This window comes from Fukomys damarensis, unplaced genomic scaffold (assembly GCF_012274545.1).
Source record: "Fukomys damarensis isolate Sample0158 unplaced genomic scaffold, DMR_v1.0_HiC HiC_scaffold_10, whole genome shotgun sequence".
NCBI lineage: Eukaryota > Metazoa > Chordata > Mammalia > Rodentia > Bathyergidae > Fukomys > Fukomys damarensis.
This window is the reverse complement of record NW_022900922.1, coordinates 12,688,600-12,705,885: the sequence shown is the minus strand read 5'-3', so window position 1 is coordinate 12,705,885 and position 17,286 is coordinate 12,688,600. Positions and strand designations below refer to the sequence as shown.

Below are 17,286 nucleotides of genomic sequence, written 5' to 3'. Positions count from 1 at the left end.
CACACGGCAAAAAGAACATATAAATCATGAAAGCTTCCTATTGAGAATCTAAGAAAATGTGGTGGGTATTTTTTTCTGCTTAAAAAAAATCATTTGCTGGGCCAAATGAAGGGAAAACTGAGTCAGTAATTTCTGAATGAGGAAATTGTTAGAGCGCCTCTTTCTACCTCTCCAACTTGAATGAGGGTCTAGGGGGACCTCAGATGAATACAGCACCCAAATTCAAAACTGAAGGATCTGTGGCTCTGAGACCATTTAGGAGAAATCTCCCCTTTCGCAAAGCTTTAGAAAGCTCAGAATGAGTTTCTAAATGTGGATTGATATTCTTTCTGACAAAGGGATGGTAAAAACCTCAAGCCTGACTTCTCATCAATCCTAAAATCTTAATTAAAAGTATCAAGGCTGGGTGTTGTGGTACATGCCTGTAATCCCAGCTCTCTGGGAAGCTGAGGCAGGAGGATTCCAAGTTCAAGCCTAGCCTGGATAACTCAGTAACTTGATGAGACCCAAAGCAAAAAACATCTCAAAACGAGTCTCAAAATAAAAAAATTAAAAAAGACTTGAGGATGTGGCTCAGTATGAAAGCCCTGGGTTCAATCCCAGTACTACCAACCCTCCCCATTTTTATGTGGTCTAGCTCAGGAAAGAAAGTTTTTTCCAAGTACTAGATTATTTTAATTCAGGTCAAATTAACAAAACAGCCCATCTTCCCTGAGATCACAACACATATTTACATTTGCCTACTGAGAGCCTGGCTATTGAGGATCCAAAGAAAAACCAGATCCCATTATGGGGCTGGGCCAGAAAGAAAGCCACAAAGCAGATACCACAATGCAACATTTCACATTTTCTTCATTTTACTGACAAGGAATCTAGGTTCACCAAATATTTCTAGGTAACCAAGTACCCAAGTAATCATCCAAGGTCAGAGGCCAGCAGATAGCAGAGCCAGAAAAATATGCACTGTTGAGGTTACAGTCACCCCTATGCTATTGTTTAGGTATTTAAATGGAGCTCATTGAATGCTCTATGTAATACCCAGAAAGCAAAAGAAGTCTCAGTCTTTTGTCACTAAACATGTAATGAGAGCACGGTCTCTTCAGCAAGCATCTTTTGTTGGAATACAGGTATAAAAGTGAGCTTAAGAACCCATCACCTGCTGGTGATCACATTTGTAATCACAGCACTCCTCAAGGCTGAGGCAAGAAGCCTGAAAGTTCAAGCCCAGCCTGGGAAACCTGGCGACCTAGCTAGACCCTGTCTCAAAGTAAAACAATAATAAAATTAAATTAAAAAGGCTAAGGATGTAGCTCAGTGTAAAGTACCATAAGAAAAATACTTTATAAATGCAACTTAATGGCTGCCACGTAACATTTTTCACAACATTATGGAGAAAACTAGCCCCTTTTAGTCTCAAGGCTTTCAAAATATTGTATTATAATCACATTCTTTTCTCTCCACATACCACATCTTTAAAACATTTTTTACTTCAGGTACTGGGGATTGATCTCAGACCCTTATGCATGCCAAGCCAGGTAGACACTCTATCAATGGGCACATCCCATCTTTTAAATTTTACTGTAAAAAAAAACTCCAGTCTATTTCTGCTCATTACTTACTAAGCACGTAACCATGCTTCCTGCTGGGGAATCTGGTGACCAGAAAGACCACTGACTGTCCTTAGGACTGATATCTAGTGGGAAAGATGGACAAGTCACTGACTTTAACAATCCTTGGCAAAAGTCATGGCTCAGAGTACCCCAGAGTTGTACAGACTGTCCCACTTAAGGGGCACTTAACCCTAAACCTGGGAAGGCTGTATGTATTTAGAAGATTCTGTCAGCCAGAAAGTAGCATCCGTGAGAGGATGGCCTGTTTGCTCTATCTCAGGGATTAGCACAGTGCCTGGGTCATTACAGGGTGCGTCTTGAGCAGAACCAAGGCAAAGTGGGTGGGGGGCTACACTGGAAGGCACATGGGGCAGTCAGTGTCAGGGGCATTAGAGGAATGAGGTTGCAGAGTTCATTGCTCAGATGACGAGGCCTTGGATGCCACACAGGGAGGGACGCGGTTATGTTCCAGAATAATTCTGCAGGCAGCAGAGCAGAGGGATCAGGCTGTACAGTGCGACACTATATAAATGACCTAGGGCAGTGGCAGTGAGGCTGGAAAGAAGTCCAGTGGGTGAGACACAGGAGCAGAAGGAGCACATCCGGCCATCCAAGGGTCAAGTAAGTAGGTAACAGCCAGCTCATGGACTGCTCAGGAGTACACTCAAAGGAAACGAACTCAATTCAGCTGTCAGTCTGAGAGCCCATGGACATGCATCCATGTGACGTTGAGCTAGCATCCGGGAGCTCAGGATGGACTATGGTGGCTGCTGAAGGCAGAGTGAGTCATGCAGAAGAATGGAGAAACCAAATCAGTACATTTTGGATCTTCTGAGAGGAGCAACTTAAGGCAGAGCCCCTCCTACCTTACCCTGAGCCCACCTCCCATGGCCTCTGGCTCTAACCCAAGTTCATCCCAGCCCTTGGATTTCACCTACTCTCCAGCATGACCTTTCCAACACTGTCTTGGTGGTCCTTGTGTCTCCTTGGTGGCAGGAGCTTAGAAAGTCACAGCACTCCTACTTCCCCTAACCACTGTGTGCTTCTGCGCTTTGGCAGGTGAAACAGGGAAAAAAATGAAACCCAAGATGGTTGTACTATGGGTCAGCCCGTGTGTTTGTGTGCAATTTCTGGGAAGACAGGAAGTCCTAAATCAATAAAATTCCTGCACAGATGAATCTCCAATGTCCCAGCATAAGTAACTGATATAACCAAACTTTATGGTGGCCAATGTACATAAGGTCATTACTAGCACAGCCCTAGACCTCTGCATCTAGCTGGACTGTCATGCAAGTGTGCACAGTTAAGCATGGCTGAGAATGTAGGCACAGCTGGGCTGGCTGGGCGGGTAACGTGAGCTGAGCTGCTCAGCTCATTAAGGGCACATCAGACATTCTCACAACTCTGCACCTCTTCTCTGGGCTGCCCATTTTTCAAGTGAACCTTCCCAGTCTGAACTGGTGACAAGACAGGTGCCAGAGATACATGTTGCAAGAAACAAAATTATAAAAAGTACAAAGAAAATTATTCACATTTTAAAAGGGCTGACGGTGTGGTGCAGGGGCAGAGTGCTTGCCTAGCCAGATGAAGCCCTGGGTTCCATCCTCATCACTACAAAAAATAAAACGCACATAATAAATATGTATATTTCAGAGTTTTGTGCTTTCAACTCGTTAGGGTCTGTATATTCACAAGAAATAAGCATCAACTTGTGTACTTATATAGTGGCCATTTTGTTTGTCATAATCTCTCTTTTGGTGAAATTACCCCTCACTCTTATTAAGCTCCTGCCTTACAGGGCTGTGGGAAAAGCTAAACATCTGCCATCACCTGGGTGGACCTGCAGCTGCCAGGCTCAGAGCACCAGCCTCTTAACTCAGCTTGTATAAAGGGACGATCAGGGTGTGAAGCAAAGATGGAGCGAGATGCGCTGTCGGGAGACCCTGGTGCAAATCTCCCACAGTAGATCTATTCTCAACAAGTTCCACTATTCCTTCTGCCAGTTCAAGTCAGGTTCCTGTACTTGCCAGTGGATCCCTAATTAACCCAGGAAGCTAATGACACACCTGAGAACCTCACGGTACCCTTTAGGAATGGGATACTGGTACCAGCAATCTCTGCCAGAACCATGAAACTCCTTGGTGAGGACTGGGGATTTAGCTCAGTGGCACAATGCCTGCCTGGCAAGTGCAACGTCCTGAGTTCAATTCCCTCTAGTGGAAAAAACAAAAGTGCTGGGCCAAGGGCAGCAGCTCAGCAGTGCCGTGCCTGTCTGGCAAGGGCAATGTCCTGAGTTTGATCCCTGCTATGGGTGGGGGGGGGATTCAGAAGTGTTATCACATAGGTGACATGACCATTGCCCAGGGGTTTGCCCTCCCTAGGGCCATTCTGTTACTGGGAGCCAGCAGAGGTTGTGGCTCTAGAAAAGGGATGGCAAACCTTTCAGTGCATTCAACAATACAGCCTGCTGTGCAGGTTTGCCATCAGTGCTCCAGAACCTCAAAACTACCCATCAGACCAAGAAACAAACTCGAAAGTCCACTCATTTTAGACCGCTTCCTCATGAAAGAGGAAAGAAGTTTCAGTGGAATCAAGCTCTTCTCCCAGGAAGCTCACATCTGTACCACAGAGCACAAGGACCCCTTCCTTTCCAGGTGAACTGCCAGCTCACCCACAGCCTCTGAGCTGCATTTTCCTCCCTCTCACCTCCAGTACCTCTCAACTTCTGCTCGTAATTGTTGCCTTAAATATGGCTCTCCTAATTTGTGGGGGGAATGAAGTCTTTTGTGACCCAGACTGGTACACTCACGCAATCCTCCTGTCTCAGCTTCCCATGTAGCTGGGACCATATGCAAATACCACCAACTTAACACCCTTATCACTATCAGTGGAAATTAAATGTTAAGTAGTTCCACAATAACTTGTTGTGGGGGGCCTTTTTGGTCAGGGTCTTGCTATGTAGCCCAGGCTGGCCTCAAACTCACAGTGATCCTTCTGGCTCAGACTCTTTTAAGTGCTGGGATTACAAGTGTGGACCACCATGCTTGGCCACAATGCCTCCTGGACTGTTTTCAGAACAATATAGCCTCTAAAATGCCAAAAAGCTTCTAGAAGGGCGATTCCTTAGAAAGTTTAAAAGAAAAAAAAATCCATTTAATTCATCTTCTCCCCCAAAATATGGAAAACTAAAATGCTTAAATACTTGTGCTGTTGGACTATCTAAATTTTCTTAAACTAGCTAATCTTGAACATAAAGTGCAATATTTACACCAATGTTTCTGTTCTGAATTACCATATTCTGCCACCAGATGGCTTCAGCTCTAAGTACTGTACTTGATTTTTTTGTACCTGGACTCAAACTCAGGGCCTCACGCTTGCCAGGCAGGTGTTGTAGCGCTGAGCTACACCCCCAGCTCTCTACCTGACCTTTGACCTTTACATGCCCACTGCTTACTAATAAGGATTTGACTTTCCCACATTACCATTGTGCTCTCATGAGATCCCAGCCCCAGCAGCATGACCATCTTGAGACCTTGCTGGAAACAGGTGCACATGGCCCAGCAATCTGCTTCAAGACTTCCAGGACATTCTGAAGGGCCAAGGCTGGTCCTCACCCTACAGAGAATCGCTAACAGGATGACCATAAGGCAGGACTTAACATAGAATCTGAAGACGGCTTCCCTCTTCCCCCACCCGTTAACCGCTTTGTCCTTCAGAACCTACAGGGCTCCCAACTCTCAAAGGGATGTTATAACCCAAAAACAGCTAGGTGTATTTCTTGCTTCTAAGCTGTCCAACCCCCAAGAGTTCATCAGCACAAATACACACCAAACCAAACTTCTTCAAGCCTTTTAATACTCAAGCAGCCGAGGCAAAAAGCAAAAACAAAACTTCACTTTTGTACCAGGCAGAGAATTTGGGTATTATGTGTACGGGGTGCCAATTTCTCGATAACTTCCCTTCCGCAGTAACATTTCACTAACACTCCTGTCTCCAGGCTGACTGAACAATGTCATAAAGGCAGGCAGAAGTTGGTAAAAATATCGAACTTGCCAAGGAATAAGAATCATTTACTGCCAGCCCACTAGGCACACTGCATCATTAGCTTTTACATAAACTAAGTATGAATGCAGTTCTAGTTATCTACTCACAGACTTAGAGGAGGTGCCCTCTAAGGCCTATTTAGATGGAGTACAAAGTGTGGAACTGAGCGACAGATCTCTGCCCAGAGTAGCATTCAAGGTGCTCTAATACTTATGTCCCATTGCCAGATTTCACCCAAGTGTGCAACTAGCACGTGACAATACTCAGGGTTTGCTAAGTTTCTGGGTGGGGGTAAACATCTTTTTTTGATTTGTAACTGAAACCTAGTTTTCAAAAACAGCACTTTAAATAAGAAAACTCATGGGCCGTAAAATGAAGGCACCTGAGCCTTACCCTTTTCAAGGGCAGCCTTCCCACCCTCCTACCTCTAAACTGCCTGTACCTTCCAGCCTCCTCGCCCACATCTGCTCTCCCTCTCCCTGCCCTCTACTCAGGACTTGGCTGGTAGAAGACTGCTTCGTTGTGTGGCTAATCTCTGATCAAACCTCACCACACCACTTTGCATCCAGGATCCTGTAAGTGAAACCGGATAGCAAGCATGCCTGTACTAGCTGTCCCCACCAAACCCACGCTGGCAGGAGGAAATCGGTTTAAGGACTTGGGATCACAAGCCTGGGAGGCACCTGAGAGACAGAGGCCTCAAAGATGCATCTCCTGGTTTGATGTTCTAGTTTTTATGACAACAAATACTTGATATTAAATTCAGGTGAGGGTATTCAACCTAGGGATAGATATGTAGCTAACCAGAGGCAAAAATTAGAACCATAGTCCAAACTTCCCACCATACCACAACTTACCCAAGGTTAAAAATAAGGAGTCTGGCGGGCGTGGTGGCGCACGCCTGTAATCCTAGCACTTGGGAGGCTGAGGCATCAGGATCGCTGTGAGTTGAGACCAGCCTGGGCTACATAGTGAGTTCCAGATCAGTCTCAACTACATAGTGAGACCCTGTCTCAAAAAACCAAAACAAAAAGAGTCTGCTCGACATGGTGGCAAAGGCCTTTAATCCCAGCACTTGGGAGGCTGAGTCAGCAAGACTGCTCTGAGTTCAAGGTCAGCCTGGGCCACATACTGAGTTCAGGACCAGCCTGGACTATACTGCAAGACTGTCTCAAGAAAAAAAAAAAAAAAGTCTGCTTGGGCATGGTGGTATGTGGCTGAGGGAAGAGGATCGATCACTGCAAATTCAAGGCCAGCCTGTGCTAGACAGTGAGCTCAAATGAGCCTGAACTATAGAGCAAAACTCTTGTCTCAAAAATCAAAGTCTGGGGATTTAGTTCAGTGGCACACCATATTTACCCTTGCAAGCACAAGGTCCTAAGTTCAATCCTGGTATAGGGGTAGGGGTGTGTGTGTGTGTCTGTAAGTCAAAATAGAAGTCTAACACACAGGAAAACTTTCTGGTATCTCTCCAGATTCTTAGAACTCGGGCCATCCATACAATAAGAAACACTGCTTGGTCCAACAGATGCCTTTAAGTACCAAAGATCTTTATTCTCAATTCTGAAACTACTCAATTATGAAATGGCAGATAATATGTCACTGTGAGAGTAAAAGGTCCCACAAACTCTATTCAAGTCTTTAGTCAGTATAATTTCTCACTCTCATTGTACCAGATAAATTAATCAATCTGAAATATACAGAAGATGAAAACAAAAAGGGAACAAACATTTTTACGGCAGATGATTCCAGTTACCTTAAAGGTTAATTTTCAAATTTACATAGTCACAGAACTGTCTAATTCCAGTGAAAATCAAAATATCAATTCAGGAACACTAAGTCAGGCAAGCATGCAAGATTCAAAGTATTTTAAAAAATGCAGGTCCTGGTTGCCCAAATACTTTCCTCAGGCAAAGATGAATTTGAAGATATTACACAGAAGAACCAAAAGAATGAGAAGCTAAAAAAACATATCAAATATCACAAGTGATTCCCTGGTTTTATAAATGAGAGCGAGCAGACATGAACTAGTGAAGCTCATATGGTCACGATTAGGTACGTGTTATCTAATTCCCAATACTATTTGTAGTTATACTTCAAGGAAATAAATATGCAGAAACATTAAGATCATTGATTTAAATAAAACAGCTCAAGACTGATGAAGAGGGAAGAGATGAAGCCATTAGTACAGCACAGCAGCACACCACATATCTTTAAGAGTAAATGGAAAGAGGGCCGGGGATTTAGTTCAGTGGTTCCAGCGCCTGCCTCACAAGCGCAAGGACCCAAGTTCAATCCCCAGTCCCACCCCCCGCCAAAAAGGAGTAAATGGAAAGAAAGGATCTCTATTCAAAAACACAATATCCAACTCTCACTTATAAGAAAATGTGCTAGCTTTAAATGTATATTCACCACTCTCCTACACTTTTTCGTGGTGCTGAGACCAAACCTAAGGCCTCATGCACGTTAGATAAGCATTCTATACTCAGCTACAACCCCAGCCCTTTTGCTTATCTTTTAAAACTAAGCACTGGGTTTTTTAATGTTGTATGTACATTTTAACTGCAGATCTAAGGAATAAACAAAATCCGTATTTTGGTAACTCATAGTGTTTTTATAAAATGAACAGCTCTCTATTAAAATACACTTTTCAATGGGAAAAATAAATAAAAGACAAATGGATCTACACAAAGTAAACATTAACTTTGGTAGATTTCAGTGTAGGACAGTACATAAACAAGCATATTTGCCCTTATTCCCCCACAGCTGTTCAACTTCCAAGCTAAGAATTTTTAAAATCTTTATGAGATTTTATTATGTTGAGATTTATTTTTCATTCCACATCATCTTCAGCCAAGCTCTGAGCACTTACAATTCTCTGAAAAGATAAAAATAAAGATTTAAGTTTGAAAAGTATCACAAGCATTAATCAGCAGTTTAATAAGAAACTCTTTTGTATTTAAAGAGTCAAATCTACTAAAGTTCATCCATTCTGACATTTAAACATTAACACTTTATACATTGTTTTTATCTAAAAAGATGATCATACTACCAGTCCCATATGAAAATTCAAATTAACAAAGGCAGTATAATATTATGCTACACATAAATTATGTAAATTAAAAAAACTTAAAACATCACTCCCACATAAACTAAGACCAGCAATTAGTGTTTTTAACCAATCATTCTGTGCTCTACCATTCCCCCTTTTGGCTCAAAGCCATTAAATAAGGAACACGGTACAATATTCTTTTTTTTCTTTTTTGTAGTGCTGGGAACTGTATCCAGGGGATTAAGCATGCTAGGCAAACAGTCTATCACTGAGCTACATCCCCAGCCTGTTAGCTGAAGTGAGTCTTACAAAGTTGCCCAGCCTGCCTTAAACTTGCTCAATTTCACAAATACCTGGAATTACATAATGGTGTGTGCCACTATGCGAGGCTAGGAATATTGTATTCTGCAATTAGCGTCCTCAAAACATTTCTAGAGAATGTAAATAAAATTAACTGAATTAAAGGAGGCTGTTTTCATAGAGAGGCACTTAGGCTTTATCCAAAGTACTGTCAGGCTGCTGCTATGGTTTGTCCCTCAAAGGTTCATGAGTTGGAAATTCAGTCCCTGCTTTGGCAGTACTGAGAAGTGGTAGATCTCTTAAGAGGTCACAGGGGGCACCATCCTCCAAAGGGATTAGGACAGTTCTTGCAAACTGGGCCTTCTGGTGTACTTCTGTGATTCCTAGCTACTCAGGAGGCTAACGGAGGATAGCCAGGTTGGGCAACTTATAAAAGAAGAATAAAAAGATTGGAGATGTAGCTCAGCAGCTGAGCACCCTTTGGGTACCCTCTGGAGAATCACACACTGCAACAGCTCTGAAAGCACTCAACCAGCTGAAGTATCAGCAGCTACCCTGGCACATCCCTGTTCCCTGGCTTCCTCATTGGCATGTTACCCTTTGTGAATGTGCCCAGTTCCCTTCCCATTGTTGTGCCATGTCCTGATGCAGCCATGGGACCTTGCTTAGACACTAGCACCATGCTTTTGGACTTTCCAGCCACCGTAATTAGCCAAATGAACTTTTTTATACATTACCTAGAACCAGGTATTTTGCCACAGAAACACCAAGTGGACTAATGAAGCCTAATCTTCAAATATCATAAACAAAGAACTGTGATACGAATAATGCTTGTCTAACACATACAAGGCCAACTACAAAAATTTTGAAAAATTAATAGGTACTAATCATAACATTCTACAAACACTCTCCATTGTCATTTTACTAATTTTCAACTGCACAAACGCGCAAAGTTAACACACATAACAGACATGCTATTCCAAAAGCAGACTGGATTTGTTGAAAGAATTCAAAACGAACAGAATACTTAATTAACTCTATTTCTTTTTTCTGGTTTTTTTGAGTGTCTTGCTATATAATTCAAGCTGGTCTCAAACTCAAAGCAATTCTCTTGTATCAGCCTCCCAAGTCCTGGGATTATAGGTGTGAGCCACCATACCCAGTTAATTCATTCAAATTATACATAAATTAATCTTTTAAGTACATGTTATCCTGCACTTTTGTGTAAGAATTTGGAACTGCAGCCAAACAGCTCCAAACTTGAAGCCTAACTCACCAGGATCAGAAAGAGACTTTATAAAAATTCTGAGAGTCCACACTCATTTATACCTGGTGTATAATCTATGCCACGTCAGCTCTTCATGTCCTAATGAAGGTTGGTGACCCACAAGAGTAGAAAAAAAGCTAATTTTAGAAACACGATGAGAGTGGCCTGAATTTAAGAACCTGAACATAAAGGCCTAAGACCTAACCCCAAGACACACATTCCTGAGTCACCACTAGGACACAATCACTAGGTATTATGCCCAGGGTATTTTGTTTTGGATTTTTTGAGACAGGGTCTTGTTGTATATATAGATCAAGCTGGACTTGAACTCATTATATAGCTCAGGCTGGCCTCATACTCAGTGATCCTCCTGCCTCAGTACCTGTAGTACTAAGACTTCAGGTGTGTGCCACCATGCCCTGCTTATACCCAGCTGTTTAGATGTTACACCATTAAAAGAAAATTTCAAGCATGGGTATAACCAGCATTCTGTGTTCACTAGGCTCATGTATAAATGTCACTAAACATTTAATGCTTAGGTCCTACTCACTTTGCATTTCACAACACTTCTTACCTGACTAATTGTTGGGAGCTTAGTGAGAAGCATCTGAAACACCGGTGGCGGAAGAGTTTGCTGTAACACCTGCAGCAACTGCTGTGGCTGTCCACACACAGCAATTGCATTTGTCAGATGGTCCACACCCTTCTCATATTCACCTGAAAAATTTACACAAAACGGCATGTAATCTGAAAAGCTGTGACTATCATCAGAAATTCACCTTGTCACTGTCTCCAAGTGATGCTGACCAAAAACACTGTGTAGGTAGAAAGTTGGAAATATTACAAAAATATTAATGGACATTATAGGGATTAATAGGGAAGTATCTCCAATATACATAATAAGGAAATTAAGATATCAAAACACCCAAGTACATTATTGTTTATACCTTTAAAATATATGTGAAACATTACTAGCAACAGAAAAGTACTCTTCAAGAGAGAAGACTGGATGGGGCTGGGGACTTAGCTCAGCTGTACAACACCTGCCTGGCAAGCACAAGGTCCTGAATTCAAACCCAGGCATCTCTCTCTCTCTCTCTCTCTCTCTCTCTCTCTCTCTCTCTCTCACTCACACTCACACACACACACACACACACACACACACACACACACACGGGGGGGGCTGGGCTGGAAGCTGAGGTGAAAAGGAGACCAAATTTCATTTTAAACCAACTTTTTTGTTATCTGGATGTTAGTCCATGGAAATAAAAAAATTCCAAAGTGACACTAATAAAAAAAAAGTCATGGGCCAGGGATTTAGCTCAGTGATGCCATTACCTGCCTTGAAAGCACAAGGTCCCGAGTTCAATCCCCGGTGTATGTGTGTGTGCATAAAAAAGTTACACAATGGAAGTATGAGAGAAAGAATGTTAAGACAGTGATTATCTCTACAGACACACACTTCTGAAAGATTTAGTTGTTGAAGGTTCATTTAATTTATCCTTTTTTATTGGTACCAGGGATCAAACTCAGGACCCTGGGCTTGCCAGGCAGGCACTGTACTGCTGAGCTACATCCCCGGCCCAAGGTTCATTGAATTCATTAAATATTAAGTACCTGCCACGTGGGTCACTATCCTCAGTTAATTATTTCATGTGTTCCAAATTCTCTGAGAATTTTACACTATTAAGTATGTTTTCAAATTAAATACTGTATATATAGATCTTCTCTGTGAAAAAAAATCTGTATCAAAGTACCTTAAAAAAAAAAAAACCTCAAAACTCAAAACTTTTGGTCCATGAGCCCTTTATAACTCTGGATTTCTGAACAGTGGGCCTGCCCTAGGGCCATACCAGCCTGAATATGCCTGGTCCATCCAAACAGTGGCCTTCATCACCTTTATTCCAAATTAGCCCTTTCAGAACATCTGTGCAGTACACAACTTGGCGTATATATTGTCTTCTGCTTGATTAAGGGTTAGTAGTTTGTGTATCATCTTGTTATATCATCAGGGATTTAGTTCAGTGGTTCTACTGCCTGCCTCACAAGTGCAAGGTCCTGAGTTTGATCCCCAGCACCAAAAAAAAAAAAAAAAAAAATTTAACTTCGTGTTAATTGTTATAACATCATCTATGTTTATAAAGAAAGTACCTTTTATTTACTAAACAAAATTTCATGATTCACAGGTACACCCCTGTAATCCTAGCACTCTAGCAGGCCAAGGCAAGAAGATCAAAAGTTCAAGCCCAGCTCCAGCAATATAATGACTCAGCAAGACCCTGCCTTAAAATAAAAGAGCTGAGGATGTAGCTCAGTATAAAGGCACTGGGTTCAACCTCCATTACCACAATAATAGAAAACAAAAGAATTTGCAATTAGTCTATTAATATTTTTAATAATTATTATACTGGTGATCGAACTTGGGACCTTGCGCTTATGAGGTAGGCGCCAGAACCATCAAACGTTTAACAGTGCTTTTCAATTTTTGACTATAAAAAATTTATTCAAATACCATAAATATTTCATCCTCAATCTTAGTCTAACTTTAACCAAGCGCAGTGGACATCATTCTTAGTGGCTTTTATGATCAGGTTCACATCACTTCTACAACCTTTAGTTAGGTACTAGAATTAATCATTCTACATATGAAGAAACTGAGGCTTAAAGGAATTTAAGAAATTTGCTTCAGGTTACTAAGTCCAGGGCTCCTTAACTCCAGAACCCATTTACACTTCCAAATATCCTCTAATGCAAAAACAGCACAAGTGTTGACCAATTCTGATTTACGGTTAACAGTAAATGACACCGGAAGGCCCAAGTGGTACAAGACAAATCAAGGTACTACAAACTGTTGTATTCTGAGCCCATTTTTTTTTTTGAACAAGGGCAATTTATGACTTAAGGAAATGTTTTCATACCACTACCACTAATTTACTTTTCCTCCTCTACAGACTAGCTAGTATCTTACTACTACCACATCCTACTATCCCAATGAGCTCCAGGGGGCTAAATATCTAGGGGAATAACTGCACACCAGGCTCCATGTACATAACAAGCTGAGGACAGCATGGCTTTCATGACTATGACTCATGTATTTTTCTGGGGGTGCTGAATCTGGTATATGATGGTGTTTCTTGTGCTACCACTGCCGTGAAAACATAAAAACTTTTATGCTAAGTTTGATAAAGGTTTCCTTAACCTTACAACCACATTCAGAAACAGCTGAATCTCTGATATCAATGAGGGAATTGTGGCCATCCCATCTATACACTCAGAACCTCCTGGTTGTTGATCACTGTCACCTGGTTGTATATAGCTATCGTCTCAATCTACTCACTCAAATCCATTATTATTAAAATGATATAATGGTGCCCATGCTCATAGAACCTACCCAAGGCTGTGCACTGAAACAGCTGACTATTGGTACAATTTGTAGGCAAATGAGAGACTGGCAGCATGTGTTTATAAACTGACACAAGAAGGGCCTTAAGTTTCTTCTGAATCAGGACTTTCAATTACCTTTTCTGAAGACCCCCAAATGAAGAATATATCCAAGACACACTGACACAATTTGAGTCAACTTGTCATCTTTTGCTCCCTTCCTATGCAAAATGGGTATTGCCAGAACTTCTACTAAATAGACAGTCAGATCATATGTGGAATCTATTATCTCCTAAGAATCAAAACCATCACATGAAGATCAAACCCAGCAGCAATACCATTTGGGATAAAGCAAAGCCTTAGCTTGAAGGGCATACTCTCACTCTCCCCAGTGCCTGGGGCCCCGCTCTGATCACTAAGGGAAAAAAAGTATGTATCCCATAAAACACCTAGAAATGTGGCCTGGTTGGTATCTACTTTGTAGTCTTCTGCACTTAAAACATATTTTGACTGATCTATTCATTTTTTTTATCTTTGTTAGTACATGAAATACAGACTAGACCACTTATGACTCTTTAGGGGCAATTAATTGAGCAAACTGTGTCAAGAAACTGTTTTTTAGGAAAGGGGAACATGACACAAAGTAAAGCTGGTCACCACTGTAACACATTCACACAGGGCCATAATCTGTTTGTCTTGCTGCTGGGCTGTCCCACCAGGTAGCATGGGACAGTCATGTGTGTACCTCTAGTAGTTTAAGCTGGTGGTAATGTGTAAATGGTTCAACTCTTCCCATAAAAGAAACAGAACACATAAATGCCCTAACATTATGTAGTTTAATCTGGTCTCAATCTAGTCATATGGCAGTGAGAATAAGATAAACTAGGCCTATATTTTTTATGACAGCAAATCTTAAAGCTTTATAAATACATTTAAGACTTTAACAGATTATAATAGGAATCTTTACAACAAAAACTCCTTGGGAATATAATGTATTTTATGGTATGAAGCACTACCAAATTCCACAGTTGTGAATAAAACCAATTAAGACCTTCAAACAAAACAAAACCAACAACAAACTCCATTAATACAGTTGATAGAATGAAACACAAAAGAATGAAAAGGCTTAAATATGGATCAGATAAATGGTTGGTTCTGAAATGAGGTATTGTGAACTCACCATGTGACCCTGATTAGGTAAATTAACTTTCTCTAGGACTTTTTTTTTTTTGTACCAGAGATTGAACTCAGGACCTTGTGCTTGCCAGGCAGGTGGTAGAACCACTGAGCTAGAACTATAAATCCTAAACTATTTAAGAGGATCCTCATTTGTAAAAATTATTTATGACATTACCTACATCATATGATAAAAGAAAAGCCTAAAACTTACCTAAAATATATTATGGAAAATAAAAACCCACAAGGATTACTGCTTTCTAGAGCCAGTCATATATGAAATCATCTACACATTATTAAGTGTCTAAAAACCTGTCTTGAAATGTTCTGAATACCCTTTCTGTCTTTTTTGGTACCGGGGATCGAACTCGGGCCCTTGTGCTTGTGAGGCAGGTGCCAGAACCACTGAGCTAAATTCCCCGCCCCAGAATACCCTTTCTTAAGAGGCAGACTACACAGGAAAATCCCCTTATTACAGTTTCATAAACATGTGTTGCTATGAAGAATTCTATCTAGTTCCATAGTCTTGTAATGACTATTACCTTGAGCTAGTAATTCTTCACCAAGCTGTATTTCTTCAAGGAAGAATTTTTGAACAGCTTCAGCATCTTTAAGGTCAGGTAACTGTTTGGGAATAGAATATTTAGAAACTGTTACAAAAAAATTATTACAGAGTATAACCAATATACAGAAATTCAGGAAAAAGTAATTCACTGTTGATAGTTCACTCTAAAAAGTGAATAAATTTACTCTTCAACAATACCTATAAAAGTTTAATACTCACTTTAAAACAATAGAAAACACACTAAATGCATCAAATTGGTATTATCTGAATAGTTCTTAGAACCCCTGAATCAAACACAGGACTAAACTTGAATTCACAATCTTCTTGCCCTGACCACAGGTATGTACCACTATGTCCAGCTGTACACTTCTATTTTTGTGTGTGTGCAATTTTGTAGACTTTTAAACAATTATAATTTCTTTATTCTTTTGATTCAACATTTTATTTATTACATGCATCTAAAAGATTTTAAATATTTAAAAATAAAATATAACATCACAGAATATGTGAACTACATACTCATCTCATTGGTCAATTCTATTTTTATTGTTTTTACAAAATTAGTAACTTTATTTAAGTTTCTGTTACTATTTTGCACTTTGTTACATATTACCGGACTGATTATAATATATGATACCAGCAGCTATATGGCTTGTTTTTAAAGAAGTAAACTTTTTTGGTCGTGGTGATGCACATCTGTAATCCCGGCACTCGAGGCTGAGGCAGGGGGATTGCTTCAAGTAGGAAGCCAGCTGGGGCTATATAGTGAGACCCTATCTCAAAAAACCCCCAAATCCTAGACTTCTATAAAGTTTTTGATCTTGTATACACTCTTATGAAAAAAACAAATTTCTGAAAGTGGAGGTATCTTTCATTGAATATCCAATCATCTAGTAAAAATCTGATTATATTCCTGAATCTAAAATAACACTGACTGGAACTGGGGATGTAGCTCAATGGTAGCACTTTGGCTGGCATGTGGGAGGCCGTGGGTTAAATCTCCAGTACCACGCAACAAAGCAAAAGCAAAAAAACAAAAAACAACAAAAACAAACCAAGAAAACAAAAACCCCACTCACAGATGTTTCTATTTCCTTATATCCTTAGAAAGAAAAAGTTACAATAAACATTGTCCCTCTCTGAAAGGTCATTTGGATGTATTAGAACAACAAAGTAGTTTTCTCCCAGTTTCACTTTACCATTATTGTATCTAGTCAATTAGTTTTGTCACCTGCACAATTGCTTCAAAATAATAAAATATAGCATTTATTTAATTTTTCCTGGCCTTAACTTATAAGAACCACTAAAGGTGCAGTCTCACCCATGCTCTGAAATCCAAACAATTAATGTCAATAAAAGGGAAAGTAGCATACACAATTATGAACATTTTATTTACTTACATGTATCGCAGAACATTTTATCTAGTACATAAAATTATGTAGCCATTTTAAATAATCAACACAGTACCTACAAAAGGCAAAAAATGAATAAACAAATTTATGCACTAAAATGTACAATTTGGGTCAGACAGGTATGAATAATTCTGATTAGCTGGAAATGAGTAGCATGAGTTCTTTGAAAGAAATTGGAGCAAGGAAAATTAAATTAGTATTTTACACTCTATCATTTGAAGCAGCACAATGAAAATATTTCAAACTTTTGGTGTAAATGTTTTTGGGGACCATCTTACTGCTTCTAAATACTGTTTGTTGTTACTGACAATAAAGGGGAAATACCAAAGGACTGGATAATATTAAATTGAAAAAAATTATTCACCCGTCAATTACAAAGTCAAGTTTAAATAGAAAGTCAACGTCCAATATCAACTACCTTTCTCCAAATGCACATCTAACGTAGGTTCTCAGATTTTTTTTTTTTTTTTTTTTTTTTT

General features: G+C 40.2%; 1 protein-coding gene across 1 annotated transcript in view; it reads right to left on the bottom strand.

The window, feature by feature from the left end:
• Positions 1-8,173: 8,173 nt before the first annotated feature.
• The window catches only part of Tomm20 (translocase of outer mitochondrial membrane 20), a 14,523-nt gene continuing 5,410 nt past the window's right edge, over positions 8,174-17,286 (bottom strand). Inside the window, exons 3-5 of the mRNA XM_010621965.3 lie at positions 15,373-15,454; positions 10,848-10,990; positions 8,174-8,532 (exon numbers count right to left, since the gene is read on the bottom strand). Coding sequence (XP_010620267.1) covers positions 8,488-8,532; positions 10,848-10,990; positions 15,373-15,454 — 270 coding nt within the window. The 3' untranslated portion in view covers positions 8,174-8,487. The remainder of the gene's footprint in view (positions 8,533-10,847; positions 10,991-15,372; positions 15,455-17,286) is intronic.